Source organism: Sus scrofa, chromosome 7, assembly GCF_054392235.1.
Source record: "Sus scrofa isolate SSC_HxYL_T2T_F1_AM1 chromosome 7, Sscrofa_HxYL_maternal_Yorkshire_Landrace_v2.0, whole genome shotgun sequence".
NCBI lineage: Eukaryota > Metazoa > Chordata > Mammalia > Artiodactyla > Suidae > Sus > Sus scrofa.
The window spans coordinates 5,589,059-5,608,254 of NC_139389.1; the positions used below are offsets into that span (position 1 = coordinate 5,589,059).

General features: G+C 43.3%; 1 protein-coding gene across 1 annotated transcript; it reads right to left on the reverse strand.

The window, feature by feature from the left end:
* Positions 1-512: 512 nt before the first annotated feature.
* On the reverse strand, positions 513-12,908 carry LOC146401167 (uncharacterized). Its single transcript, XM_084970322.1, has 4 exons — positions 12,811-12,908; positions 9,910-10,016; positions 2,226-2,305; positions 513-1,334 (listed from the first exon to the last, which is right to left on the reverse strand). The coding sequence occupies exons 1-4, from the start codon at positions 12,906-12,908 to the stop codon at positions 1,263-1,265; spliced, it is 357 nt and encodes a 118-aa protein (XP_084826448.1). The 3' UTR covers positions 513-1,262.
* Between the last annotated feature and the right edge of the window lie 6,288 nt (positions 12,909-19,196).

The window sequence follows — 19,196 nt, forward strand, 5'->3', positions numbered from 1 at the left end:
TTAAAACAGGTAATTTTAGGAGTTTCTGTTGTGGCTCAGTGGTTAATGAACCCGACTAGCATCCATGAGGACACGGGTTCGATCCCTGGCCTCGATCAGTGGGTTAAGGATCCGGCGTGGCTGTGAGCTGTGGTGTATGCCGCAGACACAGCTTGGATCCTGCATTGCTGTGGCTGTGGTGTAGGCCGGCAGCCGTAACTCTGATTTGACCCCTAGCCTGGGAACTTCCATATGCCGCAGGTATGGCCATAAAAGAACACAAGGACAAAAAGATAAAAAAATAAATGGTCGTTTTATCCTCCAAGTTATAGAGTGTCTGAAACTGCTTTCTTAAAAAATAGCTACCCATGTTTGTTCTCTCACTGAGAAAAAAACAATGGTAGGCCTTAGATTAACTGAAAATTACTTGTTATTGCAGACTAATGTTGTAAATGTTTTTCTCTCCCTCTTTTATTCCTATTTAAAACTGTATTTATGGTTCTTTTATTTGCCAGATATTTTTAGGGAAAGAATATGTTTGGACAGATTTCCATTTATTTTTAAATATGTAATTAACCGGCACAGATACATTTTTTTTTTTGAACTCAGAAGGCATTTCGTAGCCAGTTGTAGTTCATGATTCACTCTAGGAATGTTTTCAGTTTAATATTTCTACTGTACTATGAGGAAATACACAGGGAAATAATTTACAGTGGAGAGGGGTATACGGCAAAGATACCATTGTTTATGAAAGTGGTGTGTTTTAAAAAGAGCTGTGATGAGTTACAATGCAAATCAATAAATTTATCTTGCCACTATTTAATATTTACTAAAAATGCGATCTAAAAATACCACCTAGGTGGTCCCTGTGCCCTCTTGTCTGATGACTTACAAATGCTATGCCCGTAGTCTGTTTTGCCAACAGATTTTATCTAGAGTGCACCAAATTCTTTGGTTAGCCGTTGAAGACCAAATGAAGGCCCACCATTGAAGGCAAATGCTGGACTCAGACTTTGGCTAGATGCTAGACGGTAAGCTTCTTGAAGGTGGACACTGTGTGTGTCTATTCTTTGTATCTTCAGAGCCCAGCCTGGTGCCTATCACTGATGGGTTGTTTACTCAGCCTCCAGGCTTCATTTGGATGCGTTTGAGAAAATCAATCGACAAGCATTTGTTTTTTCCCACTCCTGGTCCTTCTCGCAGTGAGGAGGGTATTTCAGATGTCAATATGCAAACACGGTCCACTTGGTTGAGAGCCAGGCTTGCATCCTGGAGTGGATGACTCAGACAAGGTGGTACCCAAGTTTCTTGCAAGTTCTGGCCGTGGGTCCGCTCTCTCTGTTCACTTTCATTACCTGGGTCAAATGATACAGCAAAAACAATTTGATCATGAGCTTGAAGTCCTTTATTTGAGGGAGAACAATCCATGGTCTGGGGGAGACAGTGCCTCACAAGCATGGGGCTCTCTTCCTGAGGGATTTTGGGCAAGGATGAGGTTTATAGAGTCTTAGAGGAGGCAGCATGGAGACAAGGCCTAATTGGCTAGGAGACTGGGGGTTTCCTTACAAGGCGGGCAGCTGCTGTTTTCTAGGGTCAGTTGAGCTGGCTGAGGCCAAGTTGGAGGATTGTCATGGGTGTGTTTAGGTCTCCTTGTCCAGTGTTTCCTGTAGGCGCAGGGTGACATGGGCTTAGATTTGTGACCTGGGAAGACCCCTGGGGTGGGTCCAGTTTCATGGGTCCTGTAGTAGGGTCCTGTTATAGGAATTTGTCACTACTTTCCATAAAGAGTTTTCCTTCAGGCTTCAAGCAAACTCAGGTATCCCCACATTTGAATATGTTTTTCCCCTTTAAATTCAGCCTCTCCTTCAAGCTGTTGTCACTCTTGATCCATTTCTTGAAAAAGCTGTCCATGCTTTGCTGACTTCACTGTTCTCCAGTTGTCTTGAAATGTGTTTCACATCACAAAAAACCACCTCACTGCCCAATCTGATGGATTTTCTTGTCTTCCCTTCAAACACGTATCCCACACTCAGCAAAGGCACCTGGCTTTCTTTGTTCTTTCAAGTGCAGTCAGATGCCAAGCCCATTGCTTCCACCCTTTCGTCTGCCATGGTCACCTCCAGACGCCCAATTCAGGTTTCAACCCATCTTGTCTAAATAAGCCAATCCTCCCCTGTGGTCTCACACTTCATTTCTTACACGTGGCTGCTAGACCAATCTTTCAGAGGAAACCTTGTACCCCTTACCTGGACAGGTGCACTGCCTTCCTCCTGGATCTCTGCTTCCGTCTGGCCTGTTTCTTCCCACACGGCAGACAGCAGTGATCCTTTAAAACCGGAAGTCAGAGATCATCACTCCTTTCGGGCACAAACCATCATACTCCAAAGGTCACAGCAAGGACTTCTTGTTTGGATGCGAATGCGATGAAGGCATAAGCCATGGGGATACCTGAGGAACTTGAGAGCAAGGACCCTGGAAAAGCCTGGCGTGGTGTGGGGGTGGTGGGGGTGGGACTGCCCAGGCGGAAGACCGAGGGGCAGAAGATGAAGTCGAGAGCTAGCTGGGAACCAGATCACCGACCCAATGTCCTCCTGGCTGGTTAGACAATTCCCTATTCTTTGCCCTCCCTGCAGAGGGGGTCTCTGTAAATGGAAGTCAACTCACTTCCTCTCTCTAGCCTGGACTGACCAACTTATGCTTATTTCCTTGGAGTAATTATCCTTGTTTTCACTTTCAAAAGTCCAGGTTTAGATGGTGCTAAATGATACCTTACCTCACCCCCTTCCAATTCCATCTTTCAAACCTGCCCATTCAAAGCTCACCTGCTTGTGGTCTTGTTCCTGATTCTCTTAACTGGCTATGATCAAATCCTTTCCAAGACTGCATCGTCTTTCCTCTTGCTTCTCTTGGTCTCCTGGTTATTTATTTATTTATTTTTTTAGGGCCCCCCCCCCCGGCATATGGAAGTTCTCAAGCTAGGGGTTGAATCGGAGCTGCAGCTGCCAGCCTACATCACAGCCACAGCGACACAGGATCTGAGCCGAGTCTGCAACCTACACCACAGCTCACAGCAATGCTGGGTCCTTAACCCACTGAGTGAGGCCAGGGATCGAACCTGCATCCTCCTGGATCCCAGTCGGGTTTGTTACCACTGAGCCCCAATGGGAACTCCCCTCCCTGCCTGTTTAGAAGTTGGTTAACAACATGAGAATTTGGGACTCAGCCTTTGAGTCTCCTTTCTTAATACAAATTTTACGAAATGGTGAAATTTCCTCCCAAGTCATTAAGTGAAGGAATTATATGAGTTTACAAACTACAAAGGGCAAAGGTATTTGTTTAGCCATTTAATGTAGAACAGTGTTTCTTAGAACACTAGCTGAGCTTGTCTGGGGAGGGAGCTATGAAGGAGAAAAGGTTCCTCCACCCTGGGAAGTCCTCTCACAGACGGAGGGGTCGGTCTGGACGGGGGTGGGGGGTTTCGGAGCCTTAGGAGGTGAGCCTAGCAAACGGTTTGCAGAAGGCAAACCACAGAGAAAGCTGCACAGAAGAACAAGGTGGCTGAGCAGAAAGACCTGAGCTCATCTCCTCTCATAAAAACACCCAAATCACAGCTCAGTGCTGGACCACTGTCGACAAAAAAACTTGGAACCTACAAAAGAGACACCTTTCATTCAAGGACAAATAAGAGGACACAACGAGACAGGAGGAGGGGCAGTTTTGTGACAAAATCAAACCTCATACCGGCTGGGTGAGTGACCCAGAACCTGTAAGATAATCATATCGCAGAGGTGGCATCACAGACCAGCAGCCTCAACACCCACCCAACGCTTGTGAGAAAGCTGCTTCTCAGCATGGACGTCTCTTCCCTTTTCTTAAAAAACCCACCAGCGCTTGCAGGTGAACAAGCCACAGACCCGATTTTTCAATGCTTTCTGCCACAACTTCTTAGACTTAAAACCCCAAATCGAAAGTGGTCTCCATAGAATTTCCCGGGGGAGAAACGGCCTACTTTAGCTTATATTCCTCCCTGTAGTTGCTCTGAGCCTTGGGAATTTCCTTGTCCATGTATTTCCATTCAGAATGAATGCTTTAATATAGTCCTTTAATCATCTGTTGCATCAGAGAATACTGTTTCATGCATATTAAAGACTTGGGCATATAATAGACCAGAGTTCTGACTAATAAAAGCACTCAAAGCATGTCACGAGTCTTATTGCTTTCCTTGGCTTCAGGATAGATGGGTTTTATATGGCAAATAAAAATAATAATAATAAAACCAGTAATGATGATCCTGCTGCTTCAACAAAGGGAATCCCTTTATCTGGAAAGGGTGCCATGGCCTTTGACAAATCATTGTGCTTTGGAAGGTGTTGACCCTCTACCATATTTTCAGAGGGTTCCCTTCCCCATTCGGGCAAATCAAACAATGAGCATTAGGAAACTTCTCTGTGCCCAGCATCAGGCTGCACGGAAGGAATAAAGAGGCAACCTTTACCTGGAAGGTCTTCTAGACGGGTTTGGGTCTATAAGACTTTCACAAAGTAGTTAAAGGTACAGACGACATGCTCCAGGCAAACAGAGGTGCTTCCAAGAGGGATGGGGCTTAAGTGGGATTTGGGGAGAAGAGAAAGGTTGGGATGGGCGAATAAAAGGAGGGGATTTGGGCCAAGAGGGAAGGAAGAGTTTAAACAGAGACACGATGTTGGGGAATCATTTAATACACATTCGCTGTTCCACTCATTGTTCTAGGTGGGGGGACCTCAGAGATAAAAGATGTAGAGGTAAGAGTAGAACAGAACTGGAGTTTCTGTCGTGGCGCAGCGGTAACGAATCCAACTAGTATCCATGAGGATGCAGGTTCGACCCCTGGCTTCTGTCAGTGGGTTAAGGTTCCAGCATTGCTGTGAGCTGTGGTGTAGGTCAAAGACGCACCTTGGATCTTGAGTTGCTGTGGCTGTGGTGCCGGCTGGCAGCTGCACCTCTGATTTGACCCCTAGACTGGGAATCTCCATATGCTGCAGGTACAGCCCTAAAAAGACAAAAAAAAAAAAAAAAAAAAAAAAAAAAAAAAAAAAAAAAGGTACAACAGACCCTGGCAGGTTTTGTCTGCAGAATCGGAGTTGACGTGCTGGGTCTGAGCAAGGGATCCTTACCACCCAGAGGAGGGCGGTGGCACCGCACAGTGGGGGGTGGAGGGGGGACGACAAGAGGGCACAGAAGAGTTTCCCAGAGTGGCTAATGCCCAAGAGAAATCTTTTTTTTTTTTTTTTTTTTTTTTTTTGTCGTGCCCATGGCATGTGGAAGTTCCCAGGTCAGGCATCAAACCTGTGCCACAGCAATGACCTGAACCATAGCCGTGACAATGCCAGATCCTTAATTTGCTGAGCCCTCAGGGAACTCCCCCCAGAGAAATCCGAAGACGAGAAGGAATTAGCCAGAGGAAGGACTTTCCAGGCAGATGGAATCATTTGGTGACACCTAGAGGAAAGAGACCAGAGAACCTATCATATGTCGCAGTTTGGCTGGAGGGGGTGTGTGCCAGGACAGGTGCCCTCATAGGACAGTAAGTGATGAGGCTGGAGGACCAGGGACATTTTAGTAAAGAATCCTGACTTCACCCTGAGCGTGTCGGGAACAAAAGCCATGTTCCTGTACAGTGAGGAGGAAGATCTGGCGAGAGAAGAGGGTTCTGTGAGGTTTAAAAAAAAAGAAGGAAGAGAGGGACCAAAAAAAAGAAAGAAAGAAAAAAGAAGAGAGAGGAAAAAGAAGGAAGAGGACAGGGAAGATGACGGAAGACGTGCCTTGTCTTTCACAAGAAGTTAGGATTCAGGATTCGAGCCCGGAGTTTAACGTGATCACTGCAGGTTCGTGTACTTATTCTAGCCTTTATTTCTGCGAGACCCATTTGACGTGACTTTCATGCACGTGGTAACAAGCCGTCCAAAATAATCAGACCGGATTGTGCGAACAGGGGCCATCAGACTGTCCGATGTAGCGCACATCACCTCATGATGACAAGGGGAAAATTAACGTTAGGCGCTTCATGGTCTCCACAAACGCCAGTCCTTCCAAAATCATGTTTTGTCCTGATTTCTGATGGGTTCAAATTCCTTGTGCAAAATACCATGTGCTACGGCGAATCTGAACGGCACAACTGAGACGCTCTTCTGCGTTTCGAGTCGCTTTGTGTGGATCCAAAGACCCTTGGAGTCGGCTTCCCTAGCACGATATTAGACCTGTGAAAAGTCAGTGGACATCCTCCCTTGACCTTCATCAATCGAGAATATTTGCTTGGTCTTTTAACAGTTGGCGAATAGAAAATGGAAATGTACAAGGGGGACGAAGAGTGGGCTATTTCCCCGTGATCCTTCAGCCTGTTTCTGCAAATAAACTCACGCAGTCTTCCTATGCCATTTAGCAGCCTGGAAAGTGCCCTTGCAGCTTTCCCACACGAACGCCCTGCGGATGGGTGATGCGGCTATTGGCAACTTCCTGTATGCCTTCAGGATTTATTGGTGAAAATGGAATGCACTGTGATTTAGAGACTTTGTATCTTTCAGGAGTAAGTATGGATCCTCTTCGAATTTAGGAGCGGGGTCCGGATATAATGAAAAATGAGACTGGTAGTATCTCTTTAATCTAATAGGCTCAAGCAACAGACATACACGATTATTTTCAAGGAATATTAGAGGAGCCAGATGGAAAGGAAATTAATCTAAATTGCTTAAAATGTTTATATACTAAAAGAATAGGTTTTTTAAAACATTGTTCTTAGAATTTAGGAAAAGTAGATGAACGGTCACAATATTTGATGAAACCTCCAAACTGCTGGAAAAATAATATGAAAGGTGAGTCAACGGGATAGGGTTTAGGAAATGGTACATCTGGAATAAATATAAAGTTAAAAAACAAACAAAAAATGCTTAAAAATCTAGCAAAAGTTTTATGGGAGAAAAAGCATGCACATCAGTTTTAAAGAGGTGAGATTGGAATGTGAAAACACACTTTACAAAATGTATACGAGAATGAGTTCTAGAGATAGTTCGTCTTCTCTTTCATTAGAGGCGCCTTGCCTAGGAGCTCAGAAAAGATTTTACCGTCTACGCATCATCTGCAGCCTCAATTATTGTATTGGCCAGCTTAGGCTGCTGTAACAAAATACCACAGACTGGTGGCTTAACACAAAGGCATTTGCTTTCTCACAGTTTTGAAGGTTGAAAGTCCAAAATCAAGGAGCCAAGTTGGGATCTGGTGAGACCTCTCTTTCTGGGAGGCAGATGGCTACTTTCTCTCTTGTCTTCTGTGGACTTTCCTCTGAGCAGGTGCTTCCTCTTCTTCTTTTCTTTTCTTTTTTTTCTTTTCTTTTTTTTTTTTTTTTTAGGGCTGCACCCACAGCATCTGGAAATTTGCAGGCTAGGGGTCAAATAGGAGCTACAGCTGCCAGCCTACACCACAGCCACAGCAACGCCAGATCTGAGCCATGTCTGTGACCTAACCACAGCTCATAGCAAGGGCGGATCCTTAACCCACTAAGCGAGGCCAAGGATGGAACCCACGTCTTCCTGGGTACTAGTTGGGTTCTTAATCCGCTGAGCCACAGGGAGAAGGACCTCTTCTTCATCTGATAAGGACACCAGTCCTATTGATTTAGGGCCCCACCCTGATAACCTTCTGGAAGTTCCCAGGGCAGGGAACTGAATCCTAACCACAGCTGTGACCTACACAGCAGCTGTGGCAACACCTGGTCCTTTAACCCACGGTGCTGGGCTGGGGATCAAATCTGTGCCTTTGCAGCAATTGGAGCCATGGCAGTCAGATTCTCAACTCACTTTGCCACAGCGGGAACTCCTAAAGTTGCATTCTAACAAAAGCAGTGGATGCGCAGTCCAGGCTGAGGCACCCAGAGGGTGGGGGGAGGTTAAATAAAGGTGAGGTTTATATGTGTGGGGATCAACTGCTGAATGAGGGCAGAAGCAACCCTGTTCAGGCTGGTTTCTTTGGGGAGAACTACAGGCTTGGTTTTTAAAAGCTGACTGTTGTTACTTTTCTCCTGCCCAAAGCTTTTAAGTGGAAAAACATGCTTTCACAGAAGGTAGCTCAGCTGGGAGACAGAAATCGATATTCTGTTCTGACCAATCCTGCCAATGCCTCAGAGTAAGATCTTAGCCAACGCCTAGAATACCTGGAGCCCGCAACTCCCTCGTCTCTAAAGCAAGGGGTAGGTCTCCCCAGGACCTTGTTCCACTCATATCAGTCTGGTTTCTCTGACCCTGAGACTTAACTTCGTTGAACTAACCTAGTCCAGGCCTCTTGCTTTTCGGCCCCACATCCTGATCAGAAAAGGAAGAGCCGGTTCCGCTTCCCTGTTGGCAATACCCAGGGCATCCCCACATTTCTAGAACCCTCGCTATGCGACAATGAAAATTCCTGATGGCCAACAAGCACATGAAAGAAATGCTCCACATCACTGATTATGAGAGAAATGCAAATCAAAGCAACCAGGAGGTGCCACCTCACACCAGTCAGAGTGGCCATCATTAATAAGTCCACGAACAACAAATGCTGGAGTGGGTGTGGAGAAAAGGGAACCCTCCTGCACTGTTGGTGGGGATGTAAATTGGTACAACCACCATGGGAAACAGTATGGAGGTGCCTTAGAAAACTATACATAGAACTACCACATGGCCCAGCAATCCCACTCTCGGGCATATATCTGGACAAAATTTTCCTTGAAAAAGACACATGCACCCGCATGTTCAATGCAGCACTGTTCACAATAGCCAGGACATGGAAACAACCTAAATGTCCATTGACAGATGATTGGATTAGGAAGATGTGCATATACACAATGGAATACTACTCAGCCACAAAAAAGAACAAAATGATGCCATTTGCAGCAACATGGATGGAACTAGAGACTCTCATCCTGAATGAAGTAAGTCATAAAGAGAAAGACAAATACCATATGATATTACTTATATCTGGAATCTAATATATGGCCCAAATGAACCTTTCTACAGAAAAGAAACTCATGGATTTGTGGTTGCCAAGGGGCAGGGGAGGGAGTGGGATGGACTGAGAGTCTGGGGTTAATAGATGCAAACTACTGCCTTTGGAATGGATTAGCAGTGAGATCCTGCTGTGTAGCACTGGGAACTATGTCTAGTCACTTATGATGGAGCATGATAATGGGAGAAAAAAGAATGTGTACATGTATGTGTGACTGGGTCACCTTGCTGTACAGTAGGAAATTGACAGAACACTGTAAACCAGGTATAACGGAAAAAAATAAAAATCATTATAAATGAAAAAAATAAAATAAAATAAAATTCCTCCTTCTCATCTTGGATATAAGTATCTCTGAATGAATGCCAAGCCTGTGCTAAAGGAATTGAACTCTGAGGTATGATCTGGAAACTACTGTCATCGGAGAAAGAAACAGAAAAAGAAACCAAACCCCATAGTCTAGCATCCAAGTAAATGGCCTTATTTCCACAAGCCTGTTATGTATTCAGCTCATTTATTTAAAAGTAATTTAATTTTAATTACCCCAATACTGTTTCTGCAATGCTCCTGTTAAAAAAGATAGACCAAATTTCCTCTCTCTGTGTTGAGAACAAAAGGTTTTCTTTACCAGCCTTAGAGTTCTATTTAGCAGATGCTGTCCTTGGTGTATTAGAACATTCAAAAAACTGACACTTCTATGGGACGTATGTCACCATCGCAGAATGACATGATAGACACATTTTATATCACTACGTGGCCATCACTGGTACCTTTTTTGAGGTTCCACATATGGCCTCTGTAGACCGCAGATGGGAATCAAACGGGATGCTTTATTCTTTCCCAGAGGATATTTCCTGCAACCGCCCTCTGTCAATATTAAGGGATGTTTCCATAACCTAATTGAGGCCCATTTCATGATCTGACCTGAGAGCTTCTTAGCTGGACATGGATTCGGCTTCTGGAGTCCTGTAGATGTAGGGCATGGATCTCCTTGAGGGGGTTTCTTGATTGACGGGGAGCTGAAAAAGACTCTGCCAGAAGAAAACGGGAGAGAGAGAAGCTAGAAACAACTCTGTGGACAGAGGAAGGGAGGAACTGCCTGGGGTGCTGATGGCTCTCTTTATCTTTCTCTCAGTCCCCTGGGAGGCCAGCGTGAAATTCCTGCCTTTGGATTCTTCCAAGAGATTTCCTCACATCCTGGTTATAAATCGACCCCAACTCTCTTGACAAACCATTTAAATAGGACTTTGTAGCTCTTGCTCTCAACAAGCCCTTTGTCATCAGAGTTTACCTTGGCAAACCATTCTAGAACATAACCACTTTTTATTACTCTTTCAGCCCGTGTCCCCTTGTTTGCTCCCCTGTCAAATCAATTGTACATCGTTTGTTCAAATAGTCAGCAATATTGTGCTAATCTGGCCCAACATGGCCTTAGACTGAATTTCAACGAGCTTCTCACCCCAGTTAGTAATTTGGCACAATATCCAACAAATGCATGCCATTGGTTTAAAAGAAGTGGTTAGGACTCCAAACAGACACCTCACTGAAAATCTCTCGCTCGAAATCCAACTGCAGATACCCAGTGAGTGTAGGTTAGGAGTGTCAGTATAGGAAATGGGTTATGTTTGTTGGGTTTGCTGAGGGAGGAACGTGCAAGGCCAAGTTAGTAAAGCAAAAGAGATTTATTAAGGCATTGGGAGTGGGGGGGGGGACCTCAAGATGGTGCCAGCCCCAACTGTGAGGAGGTGCTGACCTCATAAAGGATGTGTGGTGAGAATCTGTGGCTGGAGTTCATGGCGGGACCTTGCGGCAGGAGTGAAGAAGGAGGAGGAGGGGGAGGTCAAGGGAGGGGAGGGGTCGAGTCCCATGACAGAGGGCAGTTAATCCTTGCAGGGGGTTAATCTATGCAGACAGTGGTTTTCCAAGACCGTCATTTCTTCCTGCCCAACTTGAGCCTCAACATTCTGGGAGAGGGTGTCCACAGCAGGTCTCCAAGGCGAACAGCCACATTTGGGGGTTAGGGGTCTGGCTCCATCCTCCTGGGAACCAATCAATGTTCTTGTCATGTCTGTCTTATCTAGGAAATCATTTATACCCACAAATGCTTTATGTGGAGTCCCAAACCTCTCCAAGATCCGAATTACCTGGGGAAGCTTTTCAAACGTAAATGCCTAGACTTGTTCCATAACTATAGACTAAGAACTTGTGGGACACGTGGTCTGAGAATCTGTGTATTTATAGTTTTGTAGGCAATTCTGAGGTTCAGCCAGGCTTGAGGACCGTGGTTCTAGAATATGTATTATGTCCAGGGAGAAACTGGTCATTAAAAAATGAAATACTAATCAATATAGAAAAATCAAGTGTATTTATAGAGAGTAGCAATGAACAATTGGAAATTGAAATTATAAAATGTACAGTTTATAAGAGCACCCAAAACATGAAATACTTGGGTATAAATCTAATAACATGTGCAAAATATATATTTTGACATTTGCAAGACTCATGAGGGAAATCAAAGAAGACCTAAATAAGTGGACATCAATAACAATATTCATGGATTGGAAAATTTAATATTGTTAAGATGTTAATTCTTCTAAATTGATCTACAGTTTCAATGCAACCTCACTCAAAATTTAGCGGCAATTTTTTTACTTATGTAAATTTCTGGTATACAGAATTATAACTCGACATTTGTGTGCATCTGCGTGTCAAAAAAAGAAATTGACAAGTTGCTTCTAAAATGTACATGAAAATACAAAGAATCTAGATTGGCCTAAGTAATTTTTGAAAAGCGGAACAAAATAATAGGATTCACACGATCTGATTTTAAGACTTATTTTAAAGTTACATAATCAAGAGAGTGTAGCATTGGCAAAAAAGATAGACACATGAATGGATGGAATATAATACAGAATTAGATTCATGCTTATACAGTCAATTGATTTTTGGGGAAAAAAGTTCAAAGACAGTTTAGTGGAGAAGGGAATTTGCTTCTAATAAAGTGAGCTGGAACCATTGAATATCCATATTCAAGACAATGAACTTTTACTCATATATTATGTTCTATACAAACATTAATGCAAAAAGGATAACTAGATCTAAATGTAAAATTAAAACTAGAAGAAAACATGGAAGAAATATTGGGGGGGTAAGGCAAAGATTTATTGGAAATGATTAAGAAAAAGATCAAAAAAGATTAAATTAGACTTTAATTAAAATTAAAGGCTTCTGTTCTTTGAAGAACATTGCTGAGAAAATTAAGACTGGGAGAACATATTTGCAAAATATGTGTCTGATAAAGAATGTGTATCCAGGGAGTTCCCGTCATGGCGCAGTGGTTGATGAATCCGACGAGGAATCATGAGGTTGCAGGTTCCATCCCTGGCCTTGCTCAGTGGGTTAAGGATCCGGCATTGCCATGAGCTGTGGTGTAGGTTGCAGACGCGGCTCAGATCCCACGTTGCTGTGGCTGTGGTGTAGGCCAGCAGCTGTAGCTCCGATTGGACCCCTAGCCTAGGAACCTCCTTATGCCACAGGAGCCACATTTGGGGGTTGGGGGTCTGGCTCCATCCTGCTGGGAACCTGTCAATGTTCTTGTCATGTCTGTCTTAGCTAGGAAATCATTTATACCCACAAATGGGTATTAAAAAAAAAAAAAAAAAAAAGAATGTGTGTATCCAGGATATATGAGGAACTCCCAAAACTCAATAACAAGGAAACAACCCAATACAAAATCTTTCACGATGTGGTGTATTTATTGCAGTTAATGCTCCACTGTGAATACACTGTGATTAACTCTAGTCCACGGTTTACTTTAAGGCTCACTCTTTGTGATGCAACTGCGAAGGGTGTTGACTACAGCATAATGTGTGTATTGCATCAACCACTACAATTTCGAACAGAATAATTTCATCCGTGCTCATCTCTCCACCCTTCCTTCCCCTCCCTCCCTGTTCCTCAACCTCTGGCAACCACTGATCTTTTTACTGTCACTGTCATTTTACCCCAACATTATATTTTGAACCAAACATTTCATTACCTTTTTAGACAGATGGCTTTTTAAAAAAAATTATTATAATTTTTTGTCTCTTTAAGGCCACAACTGTGGCATATGGAAGTTCCCAGGCTAGCGACTGAATCAGAGATGTAGCTGCCAGCAACTCTGAGCCTCATCTTCCACCTACACAGCAATGTCGGATCCTTAACCCACTGAGTGAGGCCAGGGATCGAACCCGAGTCCTCATGAATACTAGTTGGGTTCGTTACTGCTGAGCCATGATGGGAACTTCTCTTTGCTTTCTTCAAATGAAGAAAGAATATATCCATGATATTTAGTTTGCATAATTAGGACATGTTCACAGATTGAATGTCTTTAGTTAGCTGTAGAGTTTTTTTTTCTCCCAAGGATCAGGTTGCATTTGCTATTCCCATCATCTTAAAGTGAATACATTATTGGTTAGTTGAAGTTGCAGGTGGAAAAAGGGTCCTTGGTGACAAATGAGGTGCAGATAGACCCAAAAGTGCCCAGGAGGGACATTCATTTCTCTTGTCCAGCACCAAAGTGCAAGCAGAAGTAGTGTCGCTGGACCACGTTTGATGAAAAATAATTTTCCATCATAGATAAAGCAGACGTCCACATGGGATAAGATCAAAGTTAAAAGAAATTTCTGCTTAACTGATGAAAGCAAGATATTTTGGCCGAGACTCATTTTTTACAGGAAGCAAAAAGAGCATCCTGTGTTAGAAGCAGAGTGAATTGTGTGACCAAGTGTGTGGAAGAGGGTGGCCAGATGAGAGCGTGAGCCATTAATGCTTTTATACTGCTTTATAGTTTTCTAAGTGTCTGTGCTCATATCTGCTTTGATACTAGTTATCCCCAGCAGATGTGTTATTATTATAGCTGTGTTTTTAATTTTTTTTTAATGGCCACACCTGTGGCGTACAGAAGTTCCTAAGCTAGGGGTTGAATTGAAGCTGCAGCTTTGGCCCACACCACAGCCATGGCAACACCAGATCTGAGCCTCATCTGTGACCTATGCCACAGCTTGTAGCAATGCCGGATCCTTAACCCACTGAGCAAGGCCAGGGATTGAACCTTCATCCTTACGGACACAATTTGGGGTTCTTTACCTGCTGAGCCACTATGGGAAGTCCTATAGCTGTGACTTAAGAGGTTGAAAATCTGTTTCTGAGAGCAGCAGAATAGAGGGATCAGAAATGATCTGATAGTGGATATATAATGGGTTTCCTCTTCCTCTTTGCTTTAGTGAAATGCTTGAAAGCCTACTCTTTGTGCTGAATGTATGATTTGCTATTTCAAAACTATTTTAGTCTCAGCAGAGACAGAGTTTGCACATGCATTTTCTATAACTAGGGCCGACTCCCAGGGGTGGGGGTGGTGGGGAAAGTATTTGATTCATAATAAGAAATTGCTGCCTTTGAAATCACTTTTTACCCTAACACTGGCTATTTCATTACAATGGTAATTAGAAAGAAAGTAAGAAAGAATAAACCAGCAATGGCCATTTGAGGGGGAAATTAGTGCTTAATTTCGAAGACGGTTTTATTTTAATGAATGCAACACTGGCAGGATTTTATACTTAAATCGCAAACTGAAGAATGATAAGACTGGTGTTTTAGATCTGTCTTCAAAATGGAAAACACTTAATGCAGCATGTGATGAAAAGTATCTAATGATGGACTACATCCCTATAATCAGATACACTGCCTTTGAAGAAGAGTTGAAACAAATAAACAGATATACGTACATAAGCATGTGTAAGTTACATCCATTTAAACAGTTGCTATTGTCACTAAGGAAAGAACGACTTTTTCTCCATGCACCTTTAGCTTGCTAAAGATACTCCAATAAAGAGAAGGCACTGTTAGAAAAAAAATCTCACTTTAAAAGTGCCTGATGCAGGAGTGCCCATTGTGGCTCAATGGTTAACAAACCTGACTGGCATTCATGAGGATGCAGGTTCGATCCCTGGCTCAGTGGGTTAAGGATCCAGCATTACCATGAGCTGTGGTGTAGGCGGCAGACGTGGCTGGGATCCCACATTGCGTGGCCCTGGCATGGGCTGGTGGCTACAGCTCCGACTGGACCCCCAGCCTGGGAACCTCCATATGCAACGGGTACGGGCTGAAAAAGAGAGAAAGACAGAAAACAAGCAAACAAAAGTGTTGGATGCAGTTCAAAAGGAAGGGATGGATCTTTTGCTGGAAGAAGAAAACAAGACTTAAGAGGAAACAGCAAGCACAGGCTGGTCCAAGAGTCCACATTCCTTAGAGAGCTGTCAAGTCATCTTCCAAAGATGGTTTCTGTCCTCCCCTTTCATTTCCTCTTTTAGAAAACTCTTTCCTTCTGCAATGTACCACTCATACAGAAAACCACATCAACTAAAAATGTGCAGCTCAGTGATGAATCTCAGAGGGCCACCAATGGAATCACCACACAGGGCACTAGAACCACGACAAGCACCATACAAGCCTATCCTGCCATCCTTCATCCCTCCCTTGCCCCTCCTATGTAAGTGTCTTTTAATTTTTTTGGGCCACACCCACAGCATGCAGAAGGTCCCTGGACAAAGAAAGGAATTCATGCCACAGTGGTGACCCAAGCCATGGCAGTAACTATAATGGGATCTCCAAACTGTCTTTCATGTTATCATTCCTTCCTTTCCTTATTTCTTTGTTGGCTTGTTTCTTTCTTTGTTTGCTTCTTTCTTTTTGTCTTTTTGGGGTCACACCCACAGCATATGGAGGTTCCCAGGCTAGGGGTAGAATCGGAGCTGGAGCTGCTGGCCTATGCCACAGCCATGGCAATGCCAGATTCGAGCCGAGTCTGTGACCTGCACCACAGCTTATAGCAATGCCAGATCCTTAACCCACTAAGCAAGGCCAGGGATCGAACCCGCGTCCTCATGGATACAAGTCGGATTTGTTTCCACCGAGCCACAAGGGGAACTCCACATTATCATATCTTTAGAGTTTCTTGATAATTTTACCATCAAATCCTGCATCCCTAGATGTTACAGTTTTGCCTTGCCCTTTTATTTTTGAACTTTGTATAAATGGAATCACACAGTTTATGTTGTTTTGTATCTATGTTCTTTCATACAACATTTCAAATATGGGATTTATTCTTGTTGCTATGAATAGTAGTCTTTCATATCCATTCTCTTATATGCACACACCACAATTTTTTCTACCCATTCGCCTGTAGGTGGCTACTGCACCTGGATGGCTTTTCGCCTTTTCTTTTATGAGAGATGCTGCTCTGAATTCTCTTGTGTCTTTTATATACATGTGCACATATTTCTGTAATATGTGCCTCTGCGTGGAATTTCTGGTCCTCGGGTATGCATATATACAATTTTGGTAATGCCAGATAGCTTTTTGAAGTGGTTGTATCACTTTACATTTCTACCAGTGGTGTATAAGAATTTCTCCTTCTCCCAAGGTTGTCAATATTTAGTAGGAAATAGAATAGTTGAAATGTATTTTAAAATATATTTTAAAATACCGGGCTGAATAGATGAAGAATGTGTTGAAAGATCACGCTGAGAAACCCTCCCAGAAACAGTAAAGAGACGGAAACCATGAATGAAGAGCTCAGGGGAATCTGAGCTAAAAGAGGCGCCAACATCCAGGGGAGTCCCAGAAAAGGAAGAAAAAAAAAATGGAACTATTAGACCGTCTTAGAAACTTTGTAGAGACAAGCCCTCTGAATTAAGAAAAAAAATCACTACTTGTGTGTCAGTTTTAACAGAATGGCCAGATGCTAAGAATTGAGTAAACAAATAATTAAATGTATGCCCATTAGATTGACTTTGACAGTTTATGAAATAACTGGGACATTTGAAAGGATAAATCTCTTTACTCAGTGTGTGATTATGAGCCTGCATATTTTTCTTTTGTGTGGGTCCATCACTGCTGGCTGTGGCTGGCACTCTTCTGGTTCCTCAATTTTTTTTGAACCCTGCAAACACTTAAAGCTGTTTAAAAATAAGCATCTTCTGGAGGAGTTCCCCCGTGGCTCAGTGGTTAACGAATCCGACGAGGAACCATGAGGTTGCGGGTTCGGTCCCTGCCCTTGCTCAGTGGGTTAACGATCCGGCGTGGCCCTGAGCTGTGGTGTAGGTTGCAGACGCGGCTCGGATCTCGCGTTGCTGTGACTCTGGCGTAGGCCAGTGGCTACAGCTCCGATTCGACCCCTAGCCTGGGAACCTCTGTATGCTGCAGGTGAAGCCCTCAAAAATTCAAGACAAAAAAAAAAAAAAAAAAAAGTCCTGAGACTTTATGATTTTGTGCTGCTCAGCAGAGACATGGCAGAGAACCATTCTATCAGGTAAGATGTAGTTGAACCTGAGAAAAATGATTTCATGGTTTTATGAATCTTCTCCGGGTACACAGACAAAAATATATCCTACGCAATTAAGATATGTTAATGGGCATTTTCATAACATACAAAAAACCCGATCCCCCAAATGTTCATATTCTGTTGAGTCAGAAACAAAAGACAATATACACTTGGATGGATCTATTCTTTCACCGTAAGTGGCATTAGGAGAAAAAAAGGGACCATGAGACCTGCAAGGAAATCTGTAGCCATCGGACTCCAAGATCTCATGCCATCATTATCTATTGCGAATAATTATCCATGTTTTACTTATTTCCTCTACTTGAATCTTATCAATCGTGTCAAACTGATTAAACTGGTCTAATTAATTATGTTTTAGAAACTTGGGGGGCTATCATAGGATTAAGACATTTGATAAAACACATTTTGTGATTAAAGTCTCAGAAGAATCCCTGAAGTGTTAAGCCCTACTTCCCGAACCCCCTGTAATCCACACTTGATTCTGAAGCCGCGGTAAGTCACTGAAGTGAACGTTTTCTTCATAATGTCACTACAAAAATAGCATAAAGAGTCTTCTAACTACATGCCATGAAATTAAAACAATAGACCATGACTAGTAGGAAATTATGGGTTTATCTCACTTTCGTGAAGATTTTTTTTTTAAAGTAACATTTATGGAGAAAGTAATGAATATTAAATCTTTCACACACCTGCAATGATTAAAAAACTCTTTGCACTTATGCCAGCCACTCTGCAACACAGTAAGATTTCTGCTCCGTTGTGGAACATGTTGGGTGGACTGGTTTCCAGCCAGAAACATTCAGGTAGTTTGTAGCTGTCTTTGCACACAGTGCTGTGGGAGCCAAAGACCATTCTGAGGGCTGGAGCCCCCTTTCCCCTCTGCCCCTGAGCATCCTGGCGGGGTGTCCCTGGGACCTGTCCAGAGGTCTTGCAGACAATAAAGAGCCCTGTTGGTGCAAAAAAAAAAAAAAAATCCCCCCAGGAGTTACTGTGGTGGCTCAGCAGAAACAGAATCCCACTAATACCCAAGTGGATGCAGGTTTGGTCCCTGGCCTTGCTCAGTGGGTTAAGGATCCAGCATTGCACTGAGCTGTGCGGTAGGTCGCAGATGAGGCTTGGATCCTGTGTTGCTGTGGCTGTGGTGTAGGCAAGCCGCTGCAGCTCTGATTCGACCCCTAGCCTGGGAACTTCCACGTGCCTTAGGTGCAGCTGTAAAAAGAAAAGAAAAAAATAAGAAAAGCAAATGGAAGGAAATCAAGTGAAAATTATTCCAACAATTTAAGATGTCCTGCTACTGAAAACATTCAGAGTTTGTAACTAAGACGTCCGTCCTGTCGTGTGGTCCATGGATCACAGCATCTGCTTCTTGTGGGTGCCAAATCTCAGGCCTCAAGCCAATCCAACTGAATTAAAATCCTGTTTTTTAAAAAGATCTTCAGATGATTCATGAACACAGTAATGTTTCTGAAGCACTACCACTGCGGGCAATTATTAGTTTTGAAAACTTGAGGCTAAGAAGATATTCTATGACTGGAAGAGCCACATAGTTTGTGTATTTTCCTGTAGGGATCCAAGCAAATCTTGTTTAGAAGGGGTGTTCCTTAAGAGTTAGGGTTGTACTTGATTCTTTTTTGCATCCTCAGCATCTAGCATAAGGCTTAGCTCACATCCCGTTGGTTCAGTGAGAGTGGTTGAACAAATGACATTAAAATAAAAACAGAGCAGTCAAGTTGTTGCCGAAATTTGGCCTCTGTCTGCCAGTGCAGAACTGAAACACAGAGAGTTTTGGGTGAAGGAGAAAAAGAAAGCTTTATTGCTTTGCCAG

Coding starts and splice junctions, on each gene's coding strand:
- LOC146401167 (XM_084970322.1), bottom strand. CDS start 12,908: ATGAGCACGGATGAAATTATTCTGTTCGAAATTGTAGTGGTTGATGCA. Junction 10,017..12,810: donor TCGCAGTTGCATCACAAAGA/GTGAGCCTTAAA, acceptor TTCTTCTGGCAG/AGTCTTTTTCAGCTCCCCGT. Junction 2,306..9,909: donor TCCAGCTAAGAAGCTCTCAG/GTCAGATCATGA, acceptor CCGGTTTTAAAG/GATCACTGCTGTCTGCCGTG.